General features: G+C 39.3%; 1 protein-coding gene across 1 annotated transcript in view; it reads right to left on the bottom strand.

Moving 5' to 3' along the window:
• The window catches only part of COL4A3 (collagen type IV alpha 3 chain), a 61391-nt gene that overhangs the window by 11951 nt on the left and 23323 nt on the right, over positions 1–26117 (bottom strand). Inside the window, 28 exon segments of the mRNA XM_054074521.1 lie at positions 715–765; positions 1749–1847; positions 2836–2916; positions 3190–3316; positions 4395–4534; positions 4922–5011; positions 6484–6582; positions 7297–7431; positions 8016–8105; positions 8539–8706; positions 9922–10035; positions 10167–10317; positions 11203–11300; positions 12179–12283; positions 14027–14119; positions 14985–15153; positions 16061–16249; positions 17360–17430; positions 17678–17773; positions 18483–18575; positions 18993–19157; positions 19484–19519; positions 20540–20627; positions 21938–21979; positions 22368–22421; positions 23779–23823; positions 24654–24710; positions 24984–25046. Of these exon segments, the coding sequence (XP_053930496.1) occupies positions 715–765; positions 1749–1847; positions 2836–2916; positions 3190–3316; positions 4395–4534; positions 4922–5011; positions 6484–6582; positions 7297–7431; positions 8016–8105; positions 8539–8706; positions 9922–10035; positions 10167–10317; positions 11203–11300; positions 12179–12283; positions 14027–14119; positions 14985–15153; positions 16061–16249; positions 17360–17430; positions 17678–17773; positions 18483–18575; positions 18993–19157; positions 19484–19519; positions 20540–20627; positions 21938–21979; positions 22368–22421; positions 23779–23823; positions 24654–24710; positions 24984–25046 (2809 nt within the window).

The raw sequence follows: 26117 nt of genomic DNA, 5'->3' as shown, positions 1-26117 counted from the left end.
CTTATTTTTTTATTTAAATCCACTTCACAGTTTGCTCACACAAATGAATAAACTTGAGAGACCAGAGCAGGGAATATTCCTCGATGCTTCTTTGAGCATCAGAAATGAACTAGAAAATCTTTTTAAGCTAAGTTCCAGTGAAAAGCATTAATATGAGTACAAAAAAATGAGGAACTATTCCAAAAGGCATTGTTCTAAAGTTGATCTTAGAGTGTGTGATCAATGTACAGAGGGTATGAAGAGCATTTTGGTTTTAAAGTAAAGCAAATTAATGGATTTCTATCAATGCCAAAAATACCATGCAAAACCTAAAAAATGAGAAGAGTCCACTCAGTCAACTGTGCATCAGTGTAGAATGGGAGATGAACAAAATGAAAGTGGAATCACTGTAGCTTTCCTACAGTATGCTTAGTAGTCATCATCTGTTCTCATTAGGACATAATCTGTTAATTAAATTCATTTTAAAAGCTCTAGAATGTGTATATGACCTTCACAAAACTATAGAAGTTGGCTTCTTCATTTCCCTTTTACAATAGCCTTAACTTTACAGGCAAGAACTCCTGAAATTTAACATACAGCAGCAAAACATTGATCAAAGGCATAGCATCACTCTTGATTTCCTCTGACAGTGGAAGCATCCAAAACCAGGAGGCAATTTAAAGATGATGATTCTGGTATTTAAAAATTAAGCTTTTGCTTTCTGAAATAACTCACCTTTACGACCAGGAATACCTCGAAGGCCAGGGATTCCTCTCCCTGGTGCTCCTATAAAATATTAGGTCGCATTATACTCAAATTCCCGAATAATTGTTAGAAAACTTCAGTTATTTAATATTTCATACATTTCTTCACAATTCACTGAATCAAAACATAGATTTTAGTTAAATGTACAACATAGTTTATTGGTTATTTTCTTTTCTCCTGTCCAGAAATACAAATTGAATTTGTAAGTTTTTGTTTATAGTAGGAACTGTTATTTGGCAGTGGTAGTTGAGGTATATTCTACAATAATAAGCTTTGTCTTATTTCAGAGGAAGAAAACCAGAAGAAAAATCTGCATTTAAGTTAGTAACTAAGAAAAATTAATGAAGAAATGCAAATACCAAGAGAGAAAATACATTAACAATGATTACTTGAAACTTCATAAGAAAAAAAACCCAGTGAATTCTACAAATGCCTGTTGGTGTCCTTGTTATAATGACATGCAAAAAAACATTTTCACTGAAGTGTATGAAAACACTTTCAGTCAGAATTCAGTGGAGGACAAAATTCTATTGATGGACTTTGATGACATCCAGACTGATATTTAAATGAAATATTTATAACCCAAGGGCCAGGTCACGGAAACCTTCACTATTCATGTAAACACTGTGACTCCTTTTCTCTTATTTCTACATAAGAGAGGAGACTCCTTTGAAAGGATTTTGGTTCTTTTCATGTCTGAGGTTAAACACACAAAAGCCGTTAACAGCAATACTTTGGCTCTTGCAGGCTGAACATTTTCAGGGGAAGCTATGACAAATCACGTGTAATGGAGCCACGACACATGCATTTGGGTTGTTAACAGCATGTGCAATAATTTCATAGAAAAACCTGTGAGTTATGTAGAAGCGAAGAACTTTAGACTTACAAACTTATCCTTGGCTCCACAGAAGCTCCTTACTAATCCTTCACAAATTATCCTTGTCAGTTTAACTACAGAAAAACACCATTGTAAAATGAAAAGAAAAATCTGTCACGGGTGTTACCTGGTTCTCCCTTTCCTCCTGGGGGACCAGGCATACCATCCCGACCTTTACTACCTCTTTCACCAACAAGTCCATTTTTTCCAGGCTCTCCAACAGCACCTGTGAATTTTAATGGACCACAATATAATTTTTACTTCTATTATTTTGCATTTCAAAGGGAGGGGATATGAGTCCCCCTTAGTAATTGGTTCAGCTACTTCAAAGATAGATGTAACTGTGTTGGTACATAAGCATTTGTAAAGAGCAGCATGTAATTTTTATTGGGTTCACTGGACTTCAGTGGTTTTAATGCCCCTACTGTTTTCACAGGCAATAACGTCCTGTCTTTCAAGGACATTTTAGGACTCTGCCTTTGCTCTACCCTGTGTTTGTGAGAATCCATACAGGCAGTGTTGTTTCTCTCTGGGGCTTTATTACAAATTCAAGGTTTCCCTAAACAGGCAGTACATTCTGATCTTTGCTAACTCTCCTGATAACTCACTGCAAGTTCACTAAAGCCTACAAAACCACAACATCGTCATTTTGTTGAGGATCCCTGCATACAAGAGCCTTCAATGGTCATTTCTGAAGACAATGCCTGGCACTCACTTTAATAAAGTCTGCAGTGCACACCTCACTTCTGCTGCACATTTACACTCCCCACCCCTTATGTATATTTTGAGAGGTTTGATCTTTTCTGTTGCTGTAACAAACAACTGAAACTCTGTCCCCTCTTTCCACTCCGTTTCTTCTCATCTCGCTACACCTTAGTTTATTAATCTCTTTCAGGAGGTAGAACAGCCTTTATTACAATTGTGTGGGTATCACATATTGAGACTTCTGGATTAAGAAAAAAAAGGCAAAAAATATTACAATAATAACAAAATTAAAAAAAACTCTTGCCTCAGATGAACTGAGAACGTAGAAAACAGGCTGTTAAAGACCTTAGCTAGAACTAGAGAAATTAAACAAAGCCTCAAACTAACACACAGGGGCTGCATCAGTTAAACTCTAAAAAGCTCAGAAGAATAAGAATATCAGCCTCCTCACTACACAGAAAATAACAGCCCAGGGGACAGAGAGTTAGGAGAGATGCCATAAACCATACCGGGAGGGCCTGCAACGCCCTGTTGTCCTGGGCAGCCAGGCAATCCTTTCGCACCAACACCTCCAGGAGGTCCAAGCTTTCCTGTAAGCAGAAAGAATGTGGTAGAGGAGAAAAGTCATTCTCATTAGATCCAGACTCAATTTGAGAACTTCATTATTATTTCTACTTTGGGCAGCTGCACAAGCTGTCCCGCTGACATAAGCCAGCCTGGCTGCTCTGACTATGAAGGAGCTGTTTAGGTTTACAGCAGCTGAATATAAAAGTACCGCTCCACATTCATCCTGTGAAGTTCATTGAGAAATTATCTTCTTGAGACATGTCAACATCTCACTGCCCCTCCAAAACAAAACATACCTGGTATTCCTGCACCCCCAGTCTCCCCTCGGATCCCATGGGGTCCTGCTACCCCTTTCTCTCCTGGATGACCTTGAGATCCTTTTTCTCCTTTTCTGCCCAAAACTCCCGGGGGGCCTGGATCTCCCTGAGAAATGGCAGTTGCACACAAACAGGTAAAGGATCACATTACATTAAAAACATTCCATTCTAGACATGAACAATAGTAATTTTAAAGGTTAAGTACATGTAATCATAGTTCATTATGATATTCAGGCAAAAATCAAAGTAAACTAATATGAAATCATCTCAAATTACTGATCCTTTAGACAAAGCTAAGACAAGAAGATCTTTCTTTGATCTGCACAAACCATCTTCAGTCTTTATACGTTTTCACCAGCACATAGACTTACTTCTCTTCAATTTTATTCTAATGGCTCCTCTTTTGATCCAAACACACATTCCTTACGTATCATGCAGCTGTACAAAATACTGAAATGCACATTTTTCCTTGAATTCCTACTGCCTTTCACAACAGTCATCTCATTGTGGCTATCCAGGTAACAGAGACAATAAACAGATAATTTAGGTTACAGGAGTTATAGAATAGTTTTCAGCCACCATCCTCAACCATGTATTTCAGGTAATCTCATATGTATAAAGACTCCTTGCTGTTCAACAACCCCAAAGGGTGGAGTGAAACTGTACACAATTAACCTAACTTAGTGTTTCTTTTCTTAGTGATATGTATTATGCTCAGTAACATACATTGCTAAGAAAAAACCCAATTCATCCTGTGTAATGATACTACCAGACTGTCAAAACCCAACAGTCCCATTTTAGAGTACAAAACTTTCACGTTTGCTAAGATTATGCTCCTAAGATTACATTTTTCTGTACTTTTTAACATTCAAGTACTCCTACTTCTGACTTTCTAAGTGCAAGTCCTTGTTCTTAATGGATTATCAACTTTTATAGAAACAAAGTTATTTCCAAGATGTTCCATCTCGACAAATAAGAAATTCCTATACTGATAGAAAAATGATATAAAATGAGCTATAAAATTTCTCCTAAGTAATGACACAATAGTATTTTTATACTTCTAATCACTAAAATAATCCTCTATTCCTGCAAACTCCACAGCTCTTGCTTATATGTTGTTCTTTTTCTATAGTCAAAGGCTCTGCTTACTGTCTAATACGACAATATATCCATTGCCTTTATACCTTTGGACCGGGTTCTCCTGGAGGCCCCACAGATGGGTACCCAGGGTCTCCTTTGTCACCTGGAAAGCCGCCATAGCCCAGTGGACCAGGGTCACCTGATGGCCCTGGAAAGCCTGGTGATCCTTTCTGTCCTTTAGGACCTGGAAAAATACAGATACTGTAACCATTCTTAGAAAGCTCATAATTGCGTATTACATTTCATGTTTTGTGAACTACTGCCAATATATTCAGATACTCATTCTTCATTAAAGTAATTTTCACAGCCAGGAATTTTATTTCTAAACACATTAAAAAGAGTCTCTTACATGTAACAATATCTAAAATTAAAGAAGATACATTTAATTTAGAGAGGAAGAACTGCATTCTGCAGGTCAAGCAAACGCTGTGGTCATGAGAAGTCTCTATGTACTACAAAGAATAAATCCCATTTTTAGCGTTGTGCAGTGTGCTTACAGTAACTGCTCAGGTCTCTGCAAATGCTTCTGCACAGCTCTATGAATTTGTAATACGACTTGATAGAAACTGACCTGGAACCCCCATGTCCCCTTTGTTTCCTGGTGCTCCTGGGAATCCTTGTCCTCCAGGAATCCCTGGAAGACCCATAAATCCTTTGACACCTGCAAGATGAAGAAATAATTGTCATCTATACATGTTTGCCTTAGTTACTGGCCGGTGGAGCTGTTGTGAAAACACCCACCTCACCATGATATCTTGTTATTTTATAAATCAACATGCAATCAAAGCATAATTCTTCCACTTGACGCAGAGACAGATAGAATTACCATTACTGTTGTCAGAAAGTCAAGGAGACAGCAAACATCTTATGGATCAACACTGAAATTAAGGTTTGTGACCACAGCCCTTAGGGGCAGCAAATGAAATACACTTTTGCTAATTTTGATAAAGACCATGAATTTGTATTAAGGCACTGAACTTTTTCATTGTTTCCTGAGTTCAGTCTGGTTTCTGGGCATGTCACAATCACGTTATTACTTACTCATTATGCACTTCATATGACAAGTATACTTAAGAGCTTTTTTTCTTACAAGGCTTACACACCTTTTTCCCTGACTCACTTATCTTCAACTCAATTTAGCTAAATTGGCAGTCAGCTTAATGACTGCAAGATGTAGCTGCATCTCAGTTGTCCAGATGTCTAAATTCCAAGGTACCTGCCTGAACTTTTAGGCAGGCAAAGTCTTATTTCCTCCGTCAAAAAAAAACCCAAAAACCAGGAAGTAGTGGAGAATTTGCACATTTCCCTGTGATGGCTACACTGGCAAGGACTATAAAGGATGTTTGTGACAGACACCATAGCAACAACCATCTTGATTGCTATTTTAAAATTATTTCTAATTGTCACCATTTTAATGGATCTAATTATAGCATCATAGGGTTTTCTAGAAAGAAGTTCTCTCAAAGAATCAAAGTAGACAGAGAACTAAAGATATTTCATTAGCATTCATTTGAAAACAGCAGCTGTGTTGTCTCACTCAGGGTTCAACAGGTATCATTTGTGAGCTTATGATAATGGCAGATTAAAACTTTCCAAAATGGATTAGGTAGGTTTAGAATTTATGCAGGTTTTTTTTTAAGTTTGCTTTTCACTGTAGAGCTGGTAATTTCAAAATATAATCCTAACACATAGGCTTTGAAAAGGGAAAGAGACTTAATCTGAAATAAAAAAAAGCTTCTGAAATATTTTTGTGCACAACTACTGCATTTGTATTTTAGAATGCTTACTATTATTGCTATAATATCAGGAATTCAAACTTCTCTTCACTTTTATAAATATATTTTTTTATTTATTTGCCTCAGCAACGTTTACATTTTAAAGTTAATATCAACTCCTGAATACAAACAATGGTCTATATTTGGAAGGAATCACAGGCTCATTTGGTGGTAGCTGCTACGATCTTCAAATGGCAGATTTTGAAATTGCTTGGTTTCAGAATTCTCAGAAAAGCTTAACAGTTACCACAGAGGACGTAACGCTGCTGCTGGAACTGAGTTTATATGCTAACACGGAGGCAATATCTCTGCCCCTAGCGTAATACATGCTATTCTCAATATACATGTTCTTCTATACCTGGTAGACCTGATATTCCTTCAGACCCATCAAGACCTGGGGGACCTTGCACACCAGCATCTCCTTTCGCTCCCTTGAGACCCTTTCTTCCTTGAACACCTAAAACAAAGCGTTTTGGGTTTTTTTAATACAAACCAACATTTTAGAATACAGGTTCCATGTAAAGTTTAAAGTTTTCTAACTGTTTAAACTAATGAAGCAGACGCGGAGCATAGGATTTTCACTCTGTGAACACATACAAGCAAGACACAAGCTCACAGTTCATGCCTTCTCTGTTTCTCATATGGAGACGAAAGGAAGTCTCTGAAAGCTTCCATAGGAAAATGGCTACACAGGAAGCCAGGAGGCATTAGTTAAGCATGCTCAGCCCTTACAAAGAGCGTCTGTGTTAATAGTGCTAACAAAGGAATTCTTCTGACAGGCAGGTATTTCTGAGTAGCCTCAATTTCTTTGCAATCCAGTGTTGAGTGGGTAAGCACAACCATTTCTGTACTCATGGGCCAGTAACTGTGTAAAACCATGAACGTATAGCACATTTGTATTAGCCTTCCAGTACTACTGACACATTAATGCTAGTTTAACATTACAGTAAGAGTTTTTTTTAAGGAATACGGACTTGTTAAAATGAAAATAAATACTCAGTGTAATATCCAACTACCCCATAAATAAAAAAGTCATTACAGTGTTCAGCAACAATTATTTCAAAGCCATGTGAATATTCTCAGTAGTAGAGATGGTTTCTTCCATGTTTTAGAGTCCATTGGAACTGCAACAACCCTAACTAGTTTCAGTGACAGAACAATGAATGTGTACCGTTTAAGCCTGGTTCTCCTTTAGTACCAAGACCAACCAACGTCTCTGATGGTCCAGGAAAACCTTTATCACCTGGTTCACCTTTTGCTCCAAGAAAACCCTTTCTTCCCTTTAGTCCTGGGAAGCCAGGAGAACCTGCAAGAAAATACAGTGACATTTTCTGAAGAAACCTGATGACAGCATAAAGGAAGCAATAAATCTTCTGCCTTCAACTACATACGTAAATACACATTCCAAATCAACAACCTAATCTAGCTTCTTAACTACTCCAATCATCAATAAAACATCTATGAGCACAGATTAATCTACAGATTACAGCAAGAGACAGCAATTATTTCTTATACTGAATATATGTGTAATGCTATATCCATTGAAAAGATATAATAATCATATTTGGAACATGAAGGGGATAGGAAAAAAACGGCGTAAAAAAACCTCTCTGCTGTTTACAAGTGTATCACCTGACACTTTTACAAATACCGGTAAAATAGAAAAGATTGCAATTCAAAACTGATAAAAAAAAAAAAAAATCACTTTGTCAATGAGTCTGCAGACTGCACATATACAGAAGTCAAAGATTTACCAAGACCCAAAGAAATTCCAGTATGACACGCGTACTCAGGAGTGATGACATATGTCAAAGTGGATCACAAGAGTACTTCAGCATGGAAGTTCCTATATTCTAAGTAATAATGAGGGTAGGTACTATGGCCACTTGCCTCTGATACCCGGGCTGCCTGGTCTCCCAATCACACCAGGGTGTCCAGGAAATCCTAAAAAGCCCATCATACCTGGCTCTCCCCGTGAGCCTGTGGAATAGAAGCAATAGGAATGTTTTTGTTAGCATTTGATCAGAGAAACAGAATGTCACCATAGAAAACTACCCATCTACCCATCATTTAAGTGTTTCATGCCTTATTTTTCCATCCATTTCTATAACACGCTGTTGAAGTCAGCCGTCCATTTTTTAGCCATGTCAACAGCACTTACACAGTACCCCACAAAGGACCTAGATCAGTAGCTCAAACAGCTCCTATCAATGGATGAAACAACTGGCAGCAAAGGTAATGCGTCTGCGATAGCCACACTAGGATGGGAAACTTGTCATGGGATGTTCTGGCTCAGGAGTTGAAGGCCAGCTGGGACAGGACAATTCTCCTCAAATGACATCAGAAACCTAGGTCTTCTTTACAAAGACTGATTTGATCTCCATGTCAAAATAAGTATTTGGTGAATCCTTACCTGTCACACCAGGGATTCCCGGCCTTCCAGACTGCCCCGTGGGTCCAGGTAATCCTGTATTTCCCTGAAGACCTATTAATCCATGTTCCCCAGGCATTCCATAGATTCCTGGGAAACTCATGCCAGGAGGACCTAGTTCTCCTTTGGAACCTTGCAAACCTCTTCCTCCTAAGAGAACACATGACAGTGTAGTATTGTACATCTGTCTGGAAAATAAACCTACACCTTTATCTTGCCATCATAAGCATGAAACTCTTCTTGACCTCTGCTTGTTTGAGGGCTCAACATCAGATCTGTAAGACATGTACACATTCAGGAAACCTTTTTTAAAGGAATTGCGTGCTGGGTCTTGTCTTTTTTTTTTTTTTTAGAAGGCAAGACTAGAAAATTCCGTTCTTTCTCAGAAAAAGAAAAAAACAAACATGAAACCCTCATCAATTCTGCATCCATCCTACAAAAGAAAAACAAAAAATAAAAAATCTGTTTGAGATCACGTATATATGAGAGAATGACTGTGCTGGGTAACCAAGCACATTTGTCTTGGAATGGAAAACATATGCTATACATGCAAGCACTTTTGAGTGCCTAAACTGTTTTTCCACTTAAGTGAGCTCTTCCTCTGTTTTGTTTCTTTATCAATCACATTGCATCAAGGAATCGAAGTCCAGCCCCATATGGAAGGCATGACTGAAATAATCCCTGTGGAATTTAGAATCACAGAATCACTAAGGTTGGAAAAGACCTCTAAGCTCATCCAGTCCAACTGTCAGCCCAACACCACTGTGTCTGCTAAACCATTTCCCCAAGTGCCACGTCTACACGCTTTTTGAAACCCTCCAGGGATGGCGATTCCACCACTGCTCTGGGGACCCCCTTCCAATGCTTCAGCATTCCTTCAGTAAAGATATTTTACATAATATCCAATGTAAACCTCCCCTGGCACAACTTGAGGTCATTTCCTCTGGTCCTATCACTCATTACTTGGGAGAAGAAACCAGCACCTGCCTCACTACAGCCTTCTTTCAGGTAGTTGTCAGAACAACAAGGACTTCCCTCAGTTTCCTCTTCTCCAGGCTAAATCATCCCAGTTCACTCAGCTGCTCCTCATGAGATTTGCTCTCCAGACACTGGAGAACAACTTGGCACTGCTTGTGACTAGTCTTTGTACTGTACAATGAAATCCAAATCTTAAACCATCCTAGCCAGTGCATGTGTTTCCTCCCACCTGCAGAAAGTGTATCTCACCAACACGCTCACATTTTCTTGCATATTACCCTATAACCAGTATTCAACACCAGTTTCAGCTCCCTCAGACCACTGGAAGGCAGAAACAAAACCCAGAGTCACCCAGCCAAATGGCACATTTGATCCAGAAGGTCTTACCTGGGGGACCGGTAGCTCCCTGGCCACCTGGCAAACCTGGCAGGCCAATAAGACATTCAGCAGGTTTCCCTGGAAAACCTGGATCTCCAGGAACTCCAGGTAAGCCACGATCTCCTAAAAGAAAGGAGATTGGATTCACAATGATTTAAGCAGAAGTTCCAGGCTTTTGAGCAAGCTCTGTTAGACCTGGCTTCCCTTTCCTAAAATAACTGGCTGTGCTCCTTGAGCTTGTTTGACAACAGTACCTCTTGGACCGTCATCACCATCATGTCCAGCATGCCCTGGTAGGCCTGGAAGTCCTGGAAATCCAGCATCACCTTTTGAGCCAGGAAAGCCACGACCTCCTGGTGAACCCAGTCGACCTGGCTCTCCAGGAATAACTATGCCTGGGTCACCCTGCAACACAGAGAGAAATATAAATAATCCACGTGTAATATGTTTGGCAAATCTGCCAAAATACTCTTTCCACTGTGTGATCCATTAACTTTTCTTAGGGCAATTTTCTCCATTCCCTAGTGATCTTTCACTTTATAATTTTTAATGGTTCCGATTGAGCAGAGTGCTGGATGTTCCTTACTGACCAGTTGCGGGTCCCATACCGAAGGAGTAACTGACCTAGACAGCTTTTGAACTCTGCCTCCTAACTCTAAGAAATTACTACTCAACAATGCAAGCCACTTCCCTCCATTTGGCCTTTACTGCATCGGGACACTTACTGTAGCTGTAAAAAGCTTGGGACCTGTATCTGAAAACCTGGCTGAAGTTTGTGCAAATACAAATTCTATTTTAAACATAGCCATATTTTTATAAAATTTATTTCAATAAGCAAGGTCAGCACCCAGATGTCTCAAAGTGCTCAAAGCCAGTTACTGTTTTTCTTTCATTCTTCTGAATGTTTTCCGTGAAGACTTTTTTATCACAAATGTCCCAAGACTATTCCCTGAAAGAAAGCTTGAATTGTTCTTTTTAGCTGTCTGGACTGCCGGTTGTTTGGAGTACTTGCTTTGAGTACCAGCAAATCAGCATTCCATAAAGCAGGTCAGCAGAGCTGAGCTCACACCAGTCACTGATGGGACAGCTGGACTACAAAAGCTGCACCACATCCAGCTGTTCTGTAGCATCAAACACAGATTAAATACAAACAATTCAATTACATAGTTTGTACATCGCTGGTCAGGAAATACAGGAGCTGCTGTATTCCTTACACTTCCTAAGTTATTTACTGAGTGTCACATGCAATGAATGGGACCAATGGAGAAGTGTGCTGTATTTCTAACCAACCTTTTCTCCTTGTTGTCCTAGATTTCCAGCTCGGCCTGGATCTCCAATCTTTCCTTCACAGCCTGGTGACCCTCTGCCTCCTGCAGAACCTTTGTCTCCTGCAACAGGAATTGAATAGTAGTACAGAAGCTATGGTTATCACCTTGTTTTACAAATGGGTATTTGTACAGATGCAGTTGAGCTCTGACACTCAAGTAGCTTAAACGAGCTAAAGACAGCATCTTGATTTCAGAGCTGATGTGACACAATTCATCTTGTGCCCTATGTACTCGCTCAGTGCTGACTGTAACATTGCTTGGTTACTTACTTCAAAGCACTTAAGCACGCCATGGTTTTTTAAAGTGAAGCTATTCTGATGTCAGTTCCTTACTGTTTTCTTTAATAAGCAGCTTGGTAGTAGGTTTAGTATCAGAGCTTTCCTTTTTGTTCCTTCGTCCCTGTCCTAATCGGATTATGAAAACAGTTCTTCATATCTCAAGTGGCCAGAGGGGCACGGCTGTGTGTGAGGAATGACCGAATCTGCAATTATTCAAAACACTTTCTATTACCTGCACATTAGAGCAGGTACTGCCTTGTACATAAAGCGATTAAAAATAAAGTACTGACACTGATACAGCTCGCTGTCTGTAACACATACCCAGGTCAAGAGAATCCATCTGAAAGCAAGTCTGCTACTCAGGTGAGCTGCACCTGTTTGGGACACTGGTCCAGGGAGCATCAATGTCATTTAAAATATTTTCCTGCTGTCAGCTTTGATACTCAATTCTCTGAAATACTTAAGAAATATTGAAAATTCCAATTTATTATCGTGAAGGCAGTAAATTACAAGAGTGCTACAACTCCTTGCCTACCTGACTAGTGTTCATCATGTTTTCTAAACTGTTGATTGTTATTAATGTGGGCTACAAAAACAAATAGTAGCTTTTTGGGGGGATTGTTTTTTTCTTGAAGAATAATATCAAAGAGAGTATTTTACCTTTTGGACCTGGATTTCCAGGAAATCCAAGCCCTGGAAAACCTGTGTCACCTGTTGGCCCTGGATGTCCTGAATCACCTGGCGGACCTGTCGCTCCAACACTACCTGCAAGAAGAAAATAAGTGATCTGTGATATATCTTACAACAGATCATCAACTTGTAAGATCTTGTGTTTTATACTTTATCCTTATTAATTACCACACCGCTCTAAAGTGTATTAGAACTTAGACACTTTCTCCTCCACAGCAGGTTTTCACAGTTAAAATGTTAATTGTGTTTGCAGTATCAAAGCAGGTGTGAACCTGAGACTTACATTTTTATGCAATCTGCCCAAATTCCAGACTTCTAAGAACAACAACACGCAGATACAAACCTTTCACTTGTTGAGAATATACAAACACACATAGGTGTGAGGCTTGGAATAGAAATAACTATAAGAACTGAAGTTACCATGAAGCTGCCAAGAAGTTTCCCAGTGCTACTCAGGGGAGCTTTAAGTACTCCTGTTGCACAAAACAGCTTCACAGTTCACCTGAATGTCACTTGCAGTCCTTCAGTTCATTAAAAATTCTGAAAATTTTAAAATACAAGCAACCAAAAAAATCCCACCTACAACCCAAGCCCAAAATCCAAAAAAGGAATCTCAAGCTCTTAACAGCTTAGAACAATAGCTTGGAACAGTCACGTCAAAAAGGAAGTGTGGAACTTAGTAGTACAGTTACATTTTTGACTGTGCCTCCGTAAAGCATGAGAAGGGCCAAGGGCTTCAGGAAGGTTAAGAACGCCTTAAATATTTTTCTTCATTCTGCTTTGAAGTTTGCGGCAGTTCCAGCATAATTTAGGATAGTGGCAGATGAAAATGGACATGAGCTGGTAATGTGCACTTGCAGCAGAGAAAGCCAATATCCTGGGCTGTATCAAAAGCAGTGTGGCCAGCAGGGGAATGGAGGGGGTTCTGCCCCTCTACTCTGCCCTGATGAGACTCCACCTGGAATATTGCTTCTAGCTCTGGAGTACTCAGCACAGGAAAGACACGGACCTGTTGAAGCAGGTCCAAAGGAGAGCCACAAAAACGATCAGAGAGATGGAACACCTCTCCTATAAAGAAAGGAAAGAGTTGGGGTTGTTCAGCCTGGAGAAAAGGCAGCTCCAGGGAGACTTCACTGTCGCCTTTCAGCACTTACAGGGAGCCTATAATAAAGATGGGGACAGAATTTTAGCAGGGCCTGTGGCCATTGGACAAGGGGTAATGGTTTTAAACTAAAAGAGGGGAGATTTAGACTAGAGATAAAGAGGCAATTTTTTACAATTAGGCTGCTGAAACACTGGCACAGGTTCCAAGAGAGGTGGCAGACGCCCCCACCCCTCGAAACACATGACGTCAGGCTGGACAGGGCTCTGAGCAACCTGTTCTGGCTGAAGATGTCCCTGCTCACTGTAGGGGAGTGGAGTAGATGGCCTTTAAAGGTCAATTCCATCCCAAACCATTCTATGATTCTGTAGGCTTTTGTAAAATTATGACAGATATGCATTTTGGGCTATAGAAGCTGTGGCATACACGCCCGGTATTTCTGGTTTTTGGAGGAGCCAAGTCATAGCATAGGACTGCTTGGAACCTGCCATCCTGCACACTATGAATGTGGCACTGCGTGCCCTTCCTATTCACATCCACTTCTTCTAGCTTTCTTGAAAGAGAACATTAGAGCCAACTCCATAGTCGCTGCACCACAGGCATTCTTTTTATAGTCATTTCAAAGCAACCCAACAGTTTTATCTGGCCAGAGATGGGAGAGCACCCTCACTCAAATCATCTCTGATTTTTACTCTATTTAGTGCAGATGTACTCACCAGGCACTCCTGGGGGTCCAGGTAAACCATCTGGTCCTTGAGGCCCTGGTAATGGAGGTGGTGGAGTTATCCTGCTGGTCTCTCCTTTCAAACCTTCAGCAAATACATAACCAAAGATTACAAAGGCTTCTAGCTTGGCAATACGTAATCTTAAGCATTTAAAAATATTAGCGATCAATCTACTTGGTTAAAAATGCAGTGTTCTACTGTTTCCATTGTTCTGAAACTCCAACAGGCTTTGAAAAGCCTTGAGATCCTGGTTTCATAAAGCAAAAGAATTTTATTGACACCAAGCCCACCTGCAGCCTTCTTCTCAGCCCTCCTGCAGTCTACTGGAGACCCAGAAAAGGAAGCACAAATTCAGCAAGAACGTAATGCAATTGAGAAATGCTAAATCTTTACGAATTGGAGTTGCAGATTAAATGGGTTTTCTCTTTAAGAAACCCTGACTATATCTGCCTTCCAAATGAGTTCTTCCAGATTATGCTTGCCTATAAATACATACACTGGTATGTTTTCTGCATTCAAAAATAACTAAGTCTGTCATATTCCCCGCTGATGACTTCACTCACACTATTGATGATGACTCTATACATATTTAAAGACTTTTCTTTCTCATGATAAGGACAGCCAAGCACTGCAACAGGCTGCCCAGAGATGATGCACTACCTTGGTCCTTTGAGGTTTTCAAGGCCCAACTGGATAAAGCCTTGAGTAACTTGGCCTGATCTCATAGCTGATCCTGCTCTGAGCAGGAGTTTGGACTAAAGACCTCAGGTCCTTTCCAATCTTCAGTTCTCATGACCCTAGACTTTTGCTATTATCTCCAGTGGGGCCAAAGTTGGAACAACGCTATATTATTAATAATAAATTATGCCTGACTTCAATCTCTCTCTGCAACTTCCATCAGGTGCTCTTTAACAGATGTAAAACATGGTGAAATAGTTAAGTTACAAACCAGCTTCTCCAGGTAATCCAGGTGGACCAGGTATTCCTTTAGAGCCTTTGAAACCTCTTACGCCTGGTAGTCCATACCCTGGCAGTCCAGGAAGCCCCATCTCTCCAGGTAGACCAAGACTGCCAGGCAATCCAGGTAGTCCCCTGTCTCCTTTTGAACCAGCTGATCCCTATTAACAATTACACATGCGTGAATACCAAGCATTACCTGCTTTCTCTACCAAGTTTCATAACAAAATGCCCAATTCTCTGTCTGACTAGTCTTGCATTACTTTAGCAACAGAGTAACTCTGTCCATATAAGAAGAATTTTTCCTCTAATTTACTTGCAATTAATGGAATATAAATTTTAATATCAATGGTTACAAAGAGAGAGCTATTGAGAGTGAAACAGCATAAACAAACACAACACCTTGATTTTTCAATTGCTGTGGCATTACACTGTACACGTTTTTCTTCTTAAAAAGTTTTGGTAAAAAAAACCCTCAGCTCTGATTGACCTTGAATACCAGCAAGTCAGGTTTGAAGAGCTGAATCACTTCTACAGTTTCTCAGCCAACACAACACAATAACTATCACTTTTTGTTTCTGCTGAACAAAGAGCACTGCCCTAATTACTCCAGTTTTATGGTCAGTCCTCCCACAGGGTTTCTCTCAGCCCTGATTGAAGATTAACTTCTAAAGAATGAACAAGAATTATTTCTTTTCAAGCAATACAAGTTCTCAGGAAAACAGTCCTTTTTTTTTTTAATTTATTAATCTTATTCATCACAGGAATCCAGATGATGCTCCCATATAAATATTCAAATTAACACCAAAATAAGATGCCAAGGTTTTTCAGCAACATGTATCTATGTCAGTCTCATCTCTCCGGTATGAAGTAAGAATATTTACTCTTACCCTTTCATACACATTGGTTATGCACATGGGTTGCTATAGTTGAGCACAGTACCCCTATGCCAGGTAGAGGATATTCAGTAAAAGTATCTGAACAGATAAAGCAAACTGTGATACAAGATGTAAGTACTGACTTCAGTTTTTGTGAATCCTATATTAACTGCAATGAGCAGGCACCCACCTTTTCACCTTTAAAACCCTTGGATCCTTTAGAGCCAGGTCTTCCCAGAAATCCACTCGAACCTTTTCTTCCTCTGTCTCCTCTGGCCCCTGGATCTCCTCGCTCACCTTTTGGCCCTTCTGGATACACATATCCTGGCTCACCTTTTGATCCTTTACGTCCTTGGTCTCCTCTAAAACCAGGAGGTCCCTGGAACAAAGCAATCAACAGAATTTCAGTGCTAGACATATATCAAGCTTTTCAAGCTTGCTTTTTTAAAATGAAGTACCTGAGATTGGTTCTCTTTACTCTCATCTTTTATTTTTTCTTTTTCTCATGCCTTGACCCCTTTTGGCCCTGATTATAATTTCATTTGTACTACAATAAGCAGGAATAATGCAGGATCATCTAATGGGTCAGGTATAAGATAACTGGTTGTTATTTGGCGGCACAAAAGAAGGACAAGAAGGCACCTGAAAATCTAATTAGAGAATTTTCCTCCACATGGGAATATGTCCCAGTAAACATCATAACAGCCATATAGTTGGTTCTGTTCTTAGCTAGCTTCTCCTCTCCCTTCAAGGTACAAAGGCATTCTATCCCAGCCAATACCAGTACCAGCTGAAAGCTTTAGTGATCTTGGGCTCATGAAAAAAGCTGTTAGCAGACACTTTCATTCTGCATCTTTATGGCAACCACCACAATGAATGCGATGCTTTTTATTGGACAGCACTACTACAGGCACAAGTTAGAACAATCAACTGGTACTTCTGTGGCAGCAGCTGTCAGCCTTCCCCTTCATAATGTTTCTTAAGAGCGAACGTCATTTGCACCTCTGAAGACAGAATTATGAGAAACAAGTTTCTCTGCACAGCTAATGCTTTTGCAAGTCACGAGTACATTCAAATGAAGAGAATTAAAAGGTCTGATGTTGATAACTGCTCACAAAACTCTCTTTATGCTTTACAACCATTGCCGTGATTATAGAATTATATAGGTGAACAGAAGTTGCCTGTAAACTAACTATACCAGGCAGAAGAAGCAGTCTAGCCATCATGAAATATAGCACAGGTTAATCACACAGGTATTTACCTGCCCTACTGCCTGGGCTTAACTTGCTGTCCCGAGCAAACAGGCTCATGTAAAGCTAGATCAGCTATGTCCACATTACAGTCTCTTTCACCTACCTAGGCCTTCCATGCAGATACATTCATTACCACAGAAAGAAAACTGTTGAGATCGTCCAGTATGACACTGCATGTAACACCAGCCATGAGGTTTCTCTGAAATAATAATTTCTCTGAAAAAGCCAAGTCTTACTTGAGCTCCTGGAAACCCTGGTGCTCCTGGAGAACCTGGAGACCCTTTTGGACCTGTCGTTCCTTCTCTACCTGCAAAAGAAACCCCATATTTTGTGAAGAAAATTGAAAACAAGGACACGGATTTTGACAAGCTCTGATCATCACGCTCAGCATTCAATGTTTCTGCATTGACTGTAGTGTTATGGACTGACCTGGCTTCAGGCTGCACCTAAGCATTCTGACTGCACCTCTTTTAGGGCTTGTGTTCCTATCAGTGATGAGCTGCATCAGGTTCTAAAGCTCACTACAGCCTCAGGGTGAGTTTAAGGTAACTTACCAGGCATCCCATCTTGGCCATGTGGCCCAGGAGAACCAGGAAGACCAGGTATTCCTGGGATATAGCTGCAATCAGTACACACGCCAGCTTCATCACCTAGAATGAAAATAATTCATCGGTTGTTCCACAGAAGTTATTCCCAAGCTTAATTAACACGTTATATAGTTTTTTTTATAGAGGACGGTTAAGACTTTTTGGCCAAAGAGTGGTAGGAACTTGGCCTTAATTTTATTGGAAGATCACTTCCACTACAGTACAAAATTACCTGTGGTCAGAAAGAAAATTATAACTGATTATATTTAATTGAAAATACTGGAATGTTCAGTTTAATCTCTTGAATTTTTGAAGTCTAGTTTTATCAGACTATTTGGATGTAGTCACTTTACTGTTGAGCCAAGTTTTCTCAAAACAAGAGAGGGACATGGGGTTCAGAATAACATGCCTCCATAACGACCAGGGTGACTTTAATGACTGTGGTGAGATTTGCAGAAGGAACATTCTCTCAGAGAACAATTGTTAATGCTGAGCATGAGAATGGGAAAATATGAAAACACTACCAACCTGCAATAATTGTTTGTCCCAGTGAAGATCTACATCCTGACTGCAGTGCCATGCAACTGGCATGCAGCACTGGCACACAGTTAGCTGATGTTTACTGTAAGGGGAGGAAGGCATCTCGCTATCTCTAATGAATTTTTGTAGATCTCTGAACTCAAATGGCTTAAGAGGTAAACTAAATTCAAAATGTCATGAGGATCCATGAAGATTACTGAATACTTCTGAGTGATGATCTTCTGAAACTGACCTTTAATGCCAATATCTCCCGGAGGTCCTGGAGGTCCAGCAGACCCTGGCTCTCCAGGAAGTCCTGGTAGGCCTGTTCTAAACGTTACTCCACCTGTTAATGGATAGAGCAGGGAATCATTACAGCAGCACAGATTAATCACACACTTCTCTATTCGCTAAGAGAGAAAAAAACTAAACAGGGATGAGGTGGAGACAGTATTCTGATCCTTATGGGTCCCTTGAACTTGAGATATTCTGTGATTCTATCATTCATTTAAAAGAGAACTAACAGGACAAATCCAAAATACCTGCAACTGGAAGTATTTGAGCATAAATATGGTAATGCCAAAGTGAAACTCAGCAGACTGTTGCATCCATCTGCTTAGCCTTTAAAAACCACAGACCCTTCTGGGGGACATTACTCAAAATATACTCTGTAAGTCATGTATTTATATAATCTCATACACCAGATATTAGAATGACTCTGAATTTCTTCTTGTTCATTATATACACAGTATTGAAATGTCACCTGGTTCTCCTGGAGGACCTGGTAATCCAACAGAACCAGGTTTGCCAATAATACCAGGTAATCCTGGAGGGCCTACAATACACAAGCCAGTTTGTCCTTTCTCTCCTTTTGTTCCTTTCAGGCCAGGAAATCCTGGGGGACCTCTAAGACCAGGTCTTGAAACACCTAAGCAAAGAGAAAAAAATACAAAATTGAAATTATTAAATGGAATTTCAAAGCAAAGTAAGCACCCAATAGCATGAGTGAGAGACGAAAATATTGAGTTTATCCCACAAATCCTTTATATATTGCAATATATTAAATAATTACAATGACAATGAAAAGATTTAAAAGTTATCTTTAACCTCTCTTTAAATACTTAGCTCACAGAAGCTTTTGGGTGACAATCTTTTACCACTTTGTTTGAAGTCATCTGAAGTTAAGCTTCCACAAAGCTGATTCAATGGAACAGGCAATGTATTTCATTGTTGGTACTGGACCATTACACATACCTGGTCTACCAGCACCTCCAGGAGGACCCTGCGGCCCTGGAAAAGCAATGTATTTAGAATTTCAGTTAAACCACTGGTACACTCAGCAAAGTCACTACTCATTATATTGGCTGCAAACTTTGGGCTTCTGCATTTTAAGGTTATTTCATCTTTTAAGAACCTGGTTTTGCCTGAGTAGGCAAAACTGTTGCATATTGACCATTCTCAGCGAAATCTGGCAAGATGTGGATGTTTACAACATGTAGGAATAGGATCCACTACATTTATCTTCTGTGGGATGCACTCAATTACTTGAGAACAACTTACAGGCCTGCAATCTGGCTTCTTTTTGACACTATTACTTCCTTTGGTAAACATACCACCTCTTAACAATGTATCCCTTCTGTTGCTATCCCTTGGAACTATATAAGTAGATGTATACCAACAAAGAGGATTCATTGAATGCAACACAATCACCTGGATACATTAATATTCCTAAAACTAGAACATCAAAACACAGAAGGCAAGGACTTGCTGGATGAATATGAGATATAGACTACAAGATGCTGCCTCAGAGTTCAGCCCACAAGTCCTTGTTATACTGTGAGACAGCCCAAATAGTTAATCTACACATTTCAATTTTACAGCATGGCCAAAATAAAAAAAAAATGAAAGCTTGCAGACCTTTATAATAAATTTGGATTGATAGGCAAGAAAAATGGCATAAAACAAAGCGCACGATCTTTAATAAGGGACTTACAGCCCTGCCAGTTTGTCTGTGGCATGTACAAATAACATGCTGATGCAGTGGTCCACTAGGGTCATGAGACAGGATGTCAGCGAGCTTAGGCGCTCAACTCAATTATCTGTGCAAAGAAGTGTTCTGGCTTCATTATTTTACGAGGAAATATTCCCATAAACCAAAGTCTCTGGACACATTTCAATCCTTCAGTTTGATAGGACTCATTTGGAACTACTGTAAAGGCAGGTTGCTAGGTGCTCACAAACCTAGCCTGCAACGAGCTCTTTGAGGGGACAGCTCTTGCTGTAAGATCCTAATTTTGACATTCCACTCACCAGGCATGCCTCGTTGACCTTTTGGTCCTGGAGGTCCAGGGGGACCTTCATCTCCTTTTTCACCAACCACAATATCATAATACTCTGTCTTAAGGGAAGGATAAGAAAAGAAAGAATAGTAAGAATGAAAAGAGTAGCACAATGCATCACATTGAACATTTGGTTACAACAGCATTCTGATCTTCATAATTCTGATGCTGTGACACCGTGAGACCTTTCTAATCACATGGTAATTACCAGCAGCCAGGAATGAAATCATAATTGTTACACACGGAGGTCAAGAGGCCTGTACAAATAGATGGGGCTGGGATTTCAGCCCAGTTCTTCAGCCCTCAGAGAAGTCCTCTGCCTGCAAATGCAGTTATACAGGTAAGTTATAAGTTGGAGACCCCATCACAAATATTACAGTAGCATGAAATAAGAAAATATTCCTGAAAGGGGCCTCCACGCTCTGAGCTCCACTGGCTCAGAGCAGCATAAGCAACATCTTGACTACTCTTTTAAATAATCATACACAAAACCAGTAAAAAATCAACTACTTAAGTCACATGAGTATTAAAAAGTCATTCCCATAAAAATTAATAATTCATTTATTAAAGTTTAATAATATGACATTTCTGCAAATGACAGGCAAAATAAATATGCCATTTGCTGTAACTGTTTTTTGTATAACTGCAAATTTTCTCTCTTTTCTGGATTTTTCAGCATGGGCACCTATACTAGCAAATCAGCATTATAATAAGTATTGTGCTTTGATAGATAAACATCCCTCTGGAAATGAAACGGGCTACTAATGCACTGATTTTACAAGGAATTAAATACTGCTTAAAATTAAGAAGTTTTATTTTCTCCTACTGTGTTTTTTTTTTTTTTAAAGCAGTGTTTTTTGGTACTCTGTAAATATCACAAATTATTTGGCTTTTTACGAAGTTATTTCTTTGGAAGAATTGGGGCAGAAGGTTTACATCAGGTGTGTGTGCGGCCTTTAAGAAAGCCACTAGCAAGACCCCATAACTAGACAGAGAAATTGTACTCACAGCACCTCTTGCTTTCTTTAAAACGTCTTCTTAGGATTTTAAAATTAACACCACCTGTTCTGGAACTGATTAGGGATTGGTTTAAAAAGTAACTGCTGAGATTTTTCTGAACTATTTTGTAACAGTTCAATCTCCTGTCAACATTGCTGGAACTGAGTAAAGTCTAACCAGGCTGTTATCGTGCATCCAACTCCACATGGAGGAAGATGCCATCGCAGTGAGCCTCACTGCAACATCAGTACTTTGAGAAAGCTGTGCCTCTATTAGAACATCATGGGACACCCGTTATTGCCTCACATGGTCCATTTGGCTTATTCTAACAGTTTAGAAAAATGATGTAGTGAAGATAATTTACACTTACTCGACCACAAGCTCCAGGTGGACCAGTGTTTCCCTTCATCCCCTTCATCCGAGAACAGAGATGGGTTTGTTAAACACAATACATGATATGACATTTGATACCCACTGTTACTTCAGTACATTGCTTGTAACATTAAAGAAGAATTTTGTTCCTGACCAGTCCTTCACCACCCCCATCTCGGTTGCATTACACAACTGTTTGGCCACATACACCAAAAACTACAGGAACGCATCAACAGGCACAGACCAACACCAGTTCAAGCACAAGTTCTATTTCAGCTGATCCGTTCCCTGTTCCATATCATTACTTGTCATCTTCTATGTAAAGTAAAACATATTTTATACACAATGATAAATAAAACAATATAATAACCCCCCAATCACACCTTATCCTTATCCTAAAAACCAACAACAAAACCATTAGACAATACCTTAGGTCCTTGCCTGCCTGGCAGTCCTGGTTTGCCCTGTTCACCCCTTTGTCCCTGCAAGTAACAGTACACAATTTTATGAGGATTTATCTTTTAACACTGTCATCAGCAAGATCTAAACTGCAAAGCTTTCATCTTTCATTGCACTAGCGATGCGAGTACTGCAGATATCTCATCCAAACCTGCCCTTCGAAAGGCACAGTCCACCAATCCTAAAGTGGAACCAGTCCGGACAGCACAGCTCTGGTTAGGGTTTGTTCTCCCTCTGCAAACTACTGTTTCTGAAAGGGGAGAAACTGAACACAACATGAGAGTCTCACACTCAGTAACTCCCTTGAGTTACTTGAGTAACTTGAGTAACCCAGAACTTGAGCAGTTTGCATGATGGTGCTGATCTCAAGAGGTGTCAGCAAGACCAGAAGGGAAAATAGTGCAGACTGCTGTTAAGGCTTTCTGCAAACGTACACACACAAGGAAAAGGGACTTCTCGAGCCTTATGCAGTTGAATGTACTGATAGTAAAACTGAAATAGGAACAGAGAAATTACATGGCTTTGTCACAGCAGAAAATTTCCTTTTAGCTGAGGCAGCACAGCTTTGCATTCTCATGCCATGTTCTTTGTCAGACCAGAATGTGTTTAGGCTGCCAGTGAAGGTCACTTCGGCATGATGAAGACAATGTTTTAGTATGATATGTGTGAAACGGTCTATTCTAGCCATAAGAATTTTGATAAGGTATTTGTAAGGTTACCGTGATCCTAATGATATTGTTAAAGTTGCAGTGAAGTAAATATAAAATAATTGATATTTAAACAATTGAATACAGCATTCCAAACACATTTGAACAACTTTAGCTTTTAAATTAGTACATAAATAAGAACATTTTGGTTACAAAATGGCATATTTTAAGAATTATATGATGACAAGATGGCAGCTTTAGTATCTATCAGCTATCCAGTTTCAGGCTAAGACAGCTGTAACCTCAACAATAACTTTTCTTTGTAGAAGAACGTCTTTGATTAAAAAGTATTCATTTTGCTTCTTGATTTATGAAGTGAAGATAAAACTCCTTAGCAAAACTTTCAATGCGACTGATCAGTATTAAAGTCAGTAGAATTGATCTTGCATAATTTGGACCATGTCTCAAACTCACTAGCTGGTCACCAGCAAGCAACAGGTCTTTCTATTTACACAGAAGAGACAACACCTATGAACCAAGCCTCCCCTGCATAAAACTATGAGGACATGGTACATCCCAGGGTCAACTGGGAGACAGGGAATATTTCACAGCGTATGCAAACCAACATTGCCAAACACATTCTGCAATGGGAAAAAGAAGGGGCAGGAAGACATGGACTGTGATAAACAGACAACTGTTACTTAGAAAATGTTTAGACAGATTCCTTCATTACCGGTAAGCCAGGTGGGCCTGGGGCACCTTCATTGCCAGGTTTGCCCTGTGGAAGAAAATTTATTGCAATTACAAGAAGTATGGGAAAAGTTTCGAAGTTTGTTTGAACTGAATGAAGTATTTTTCTTAATATCGCTTTCAAAATCTACTTAGAATCAAAGGGTTTTTTTCAGAAAATGTCACTGAACATTTGGATTTATTTGGATATTTTAGGTTTCTCTCCTGATTACATATTGATAAACTGTTATGAATTCATGCAGTTTTAGTTACTAAGAACCTACATCTTTCATTGATTGGTTTTGATCTGAAAGTTTGAAAGCCTTATCAATACAAAGTGGTAACTTTCTATTTAATTCTCTTCAAAATGTAGACATCCACAAATAAGCTATTTAATTTGTATGCTCTTAAAAAAAAAAAAACTTATTATTTTTCTTATATTAACCTGTTAACAGAGTAAGACTCTCATGGCAACTTTTTTCACCTCTCTATATACTTACTGGTTGAGCATAGGAATGTAAGTCTGCTGCCTTAAGTAAAACCAATGTTTTAAATTCTTAAATACAAAGACAGTATGTGTTCAGAAGAGCACTTTTTTTTTTTTTTTACTAAGGTTCAACATTACAACATTTACAGCGAAACAAACAGAAGTGCATCCACCATCAATTGACCTTTACTTCAGGAACTCACAGTGTGTGAGCCCATAAGAACAGTCATTTGACTTTCAGCTCTTGAGTCTGGTTTGTTGGATGAAAAGAGCTTTTGAATCTAAGAAGATTTGCTCTGAGTGGCATTGAAATAAAAAGTGGAGAGCAACACTAATGCAAAACTTCTTTTCAGAAGAGATTAACATATGTGTACTCAGTTGTTTGTCCATACCTGTGCTCCAGGTTCTCCTTGGTCACCCTTTTCACTTTGAGAATCACCAACTGGCCCCTGTAACAAAAGCACCATCAAGACAGGCATATTTTTATACTCACAGTTTCTAAATTAAATATATATGTTATAATTTTGATCTCTTTAAAAAAAAAAGCATAAAAATAAAGTACAGTTAGAATACTATTAATAGGTATTCTATTCTGTTCATTAGTTCTATTCCAGTCATTAAAGGTGTATAAGTAGTGCAAACACTGGAATCTAAAGAGTAGCATTTACTAAGTGATGATGCCTGAACATCTGGATTTAAGGGATTTACTCCTGGTCACTTACTGTAAAGCCCATTGGCCCTGGAAGTCCTCTTGATCCTTTTTCTCCTTTCTCTCCTTTCAACTCCTATTACACAGAAAATTGAAATTTAATATAGCCTTTTGGATTTGTCTGTGCTTTAACACACAAGTTTTACAAACAGGAAATCCTTTTGTTACCAGCTTAAATGATCAAGAAACAGAAACTTCATATAAGCACTCCTACCTAAGTCTATAATGTTTGAAAAAGAAACCCGCTCTGCATGTACTTCTGAACATTATGAGTTCAGAATGACCTACCTGTGATTGCATGCCAAGAGACTAGAGGTAAATATCCCCAGAAATGGCAACAAATTGTAAGCAAAAACCAAATCTTAGTTGCTTCACTAGAACTAGTCACCTCCAGCACATACAGGCAGCAACTACCCAAGTGAGCCTTGCCTGCAGGGGCTCAAAATTAGATTACCCTTATGTATAGGGCTATTATATATTGGGCCATATCCTAAAAGCCTTGTAAAGCCAAAGTTTACGGCCTGCCTAATTATTACATGCTTAGACTCATGCCTCAAACTATTTGCATAAGGAATTTTGAAGGGTTTTTAAACTTTCATGCCCAGTGCCTCTGAAAAACTGCCACTCCTCTGGGAGAAACTGCCACAGCTGTGACTGGGGAGTGCTCCAGGTGGTCCATATTTGACTTAAACAGAGAAGAGCTGCTATGCCTAAAAGCTGAACCTTGCTTCTGCAATCTTTCTCTTCCCTTCTCAATACAATCTAGATGCAAAATTCACCTTTTACTTTAGCATATAATTAACAGGGAGTTTTTATAACTCCATGGATTAGATGCAAATTAAATAAAGAAAAGAGTCAAGAACAGGCTGAAGATTTTTTCTTCTAATATGTGAAGCCTTAAAACTATGTATGAACTGCTGTTTAAGTTCTCGATAAGGACAAAATGCAAGAATTTTAACTCGCAAAGCAGTACTTTAAAATGAAAGTTGAAGCAGAGTATTTCCTGCCTTCGACACTCTGTTTTTCTAATGCTTTTCATGATTACTCATGTTCCAGTAAGAACTATGTGAAAATAAACTATGAAATGCATGTGAACATGTTGAAAGCTTTTGTGAAACTCTGGTAGTTCAGAATCCTGCTATTCTCT

The sequence above is a fragment of the Cuculus canorus genome, chromosome 9 (assembly GCF_017976375.1).
Source record: "Cuculus canorus isolate bCucCan1 chromosome 9, bCucCan1.pri, whole genome shotgun sequence".
NCBI classification, from domain to species: domain Eukaryota; kingdom Metazoa; phylum Chordata; class Aves; order Cuculiformes; family Cuculidae; genus Cuculus; species Cuculus canorus.
Note: the sequence above shows the minus strand (reverse complement) of the source record. Positions and strands in the feature narration are given on the sequence as shown.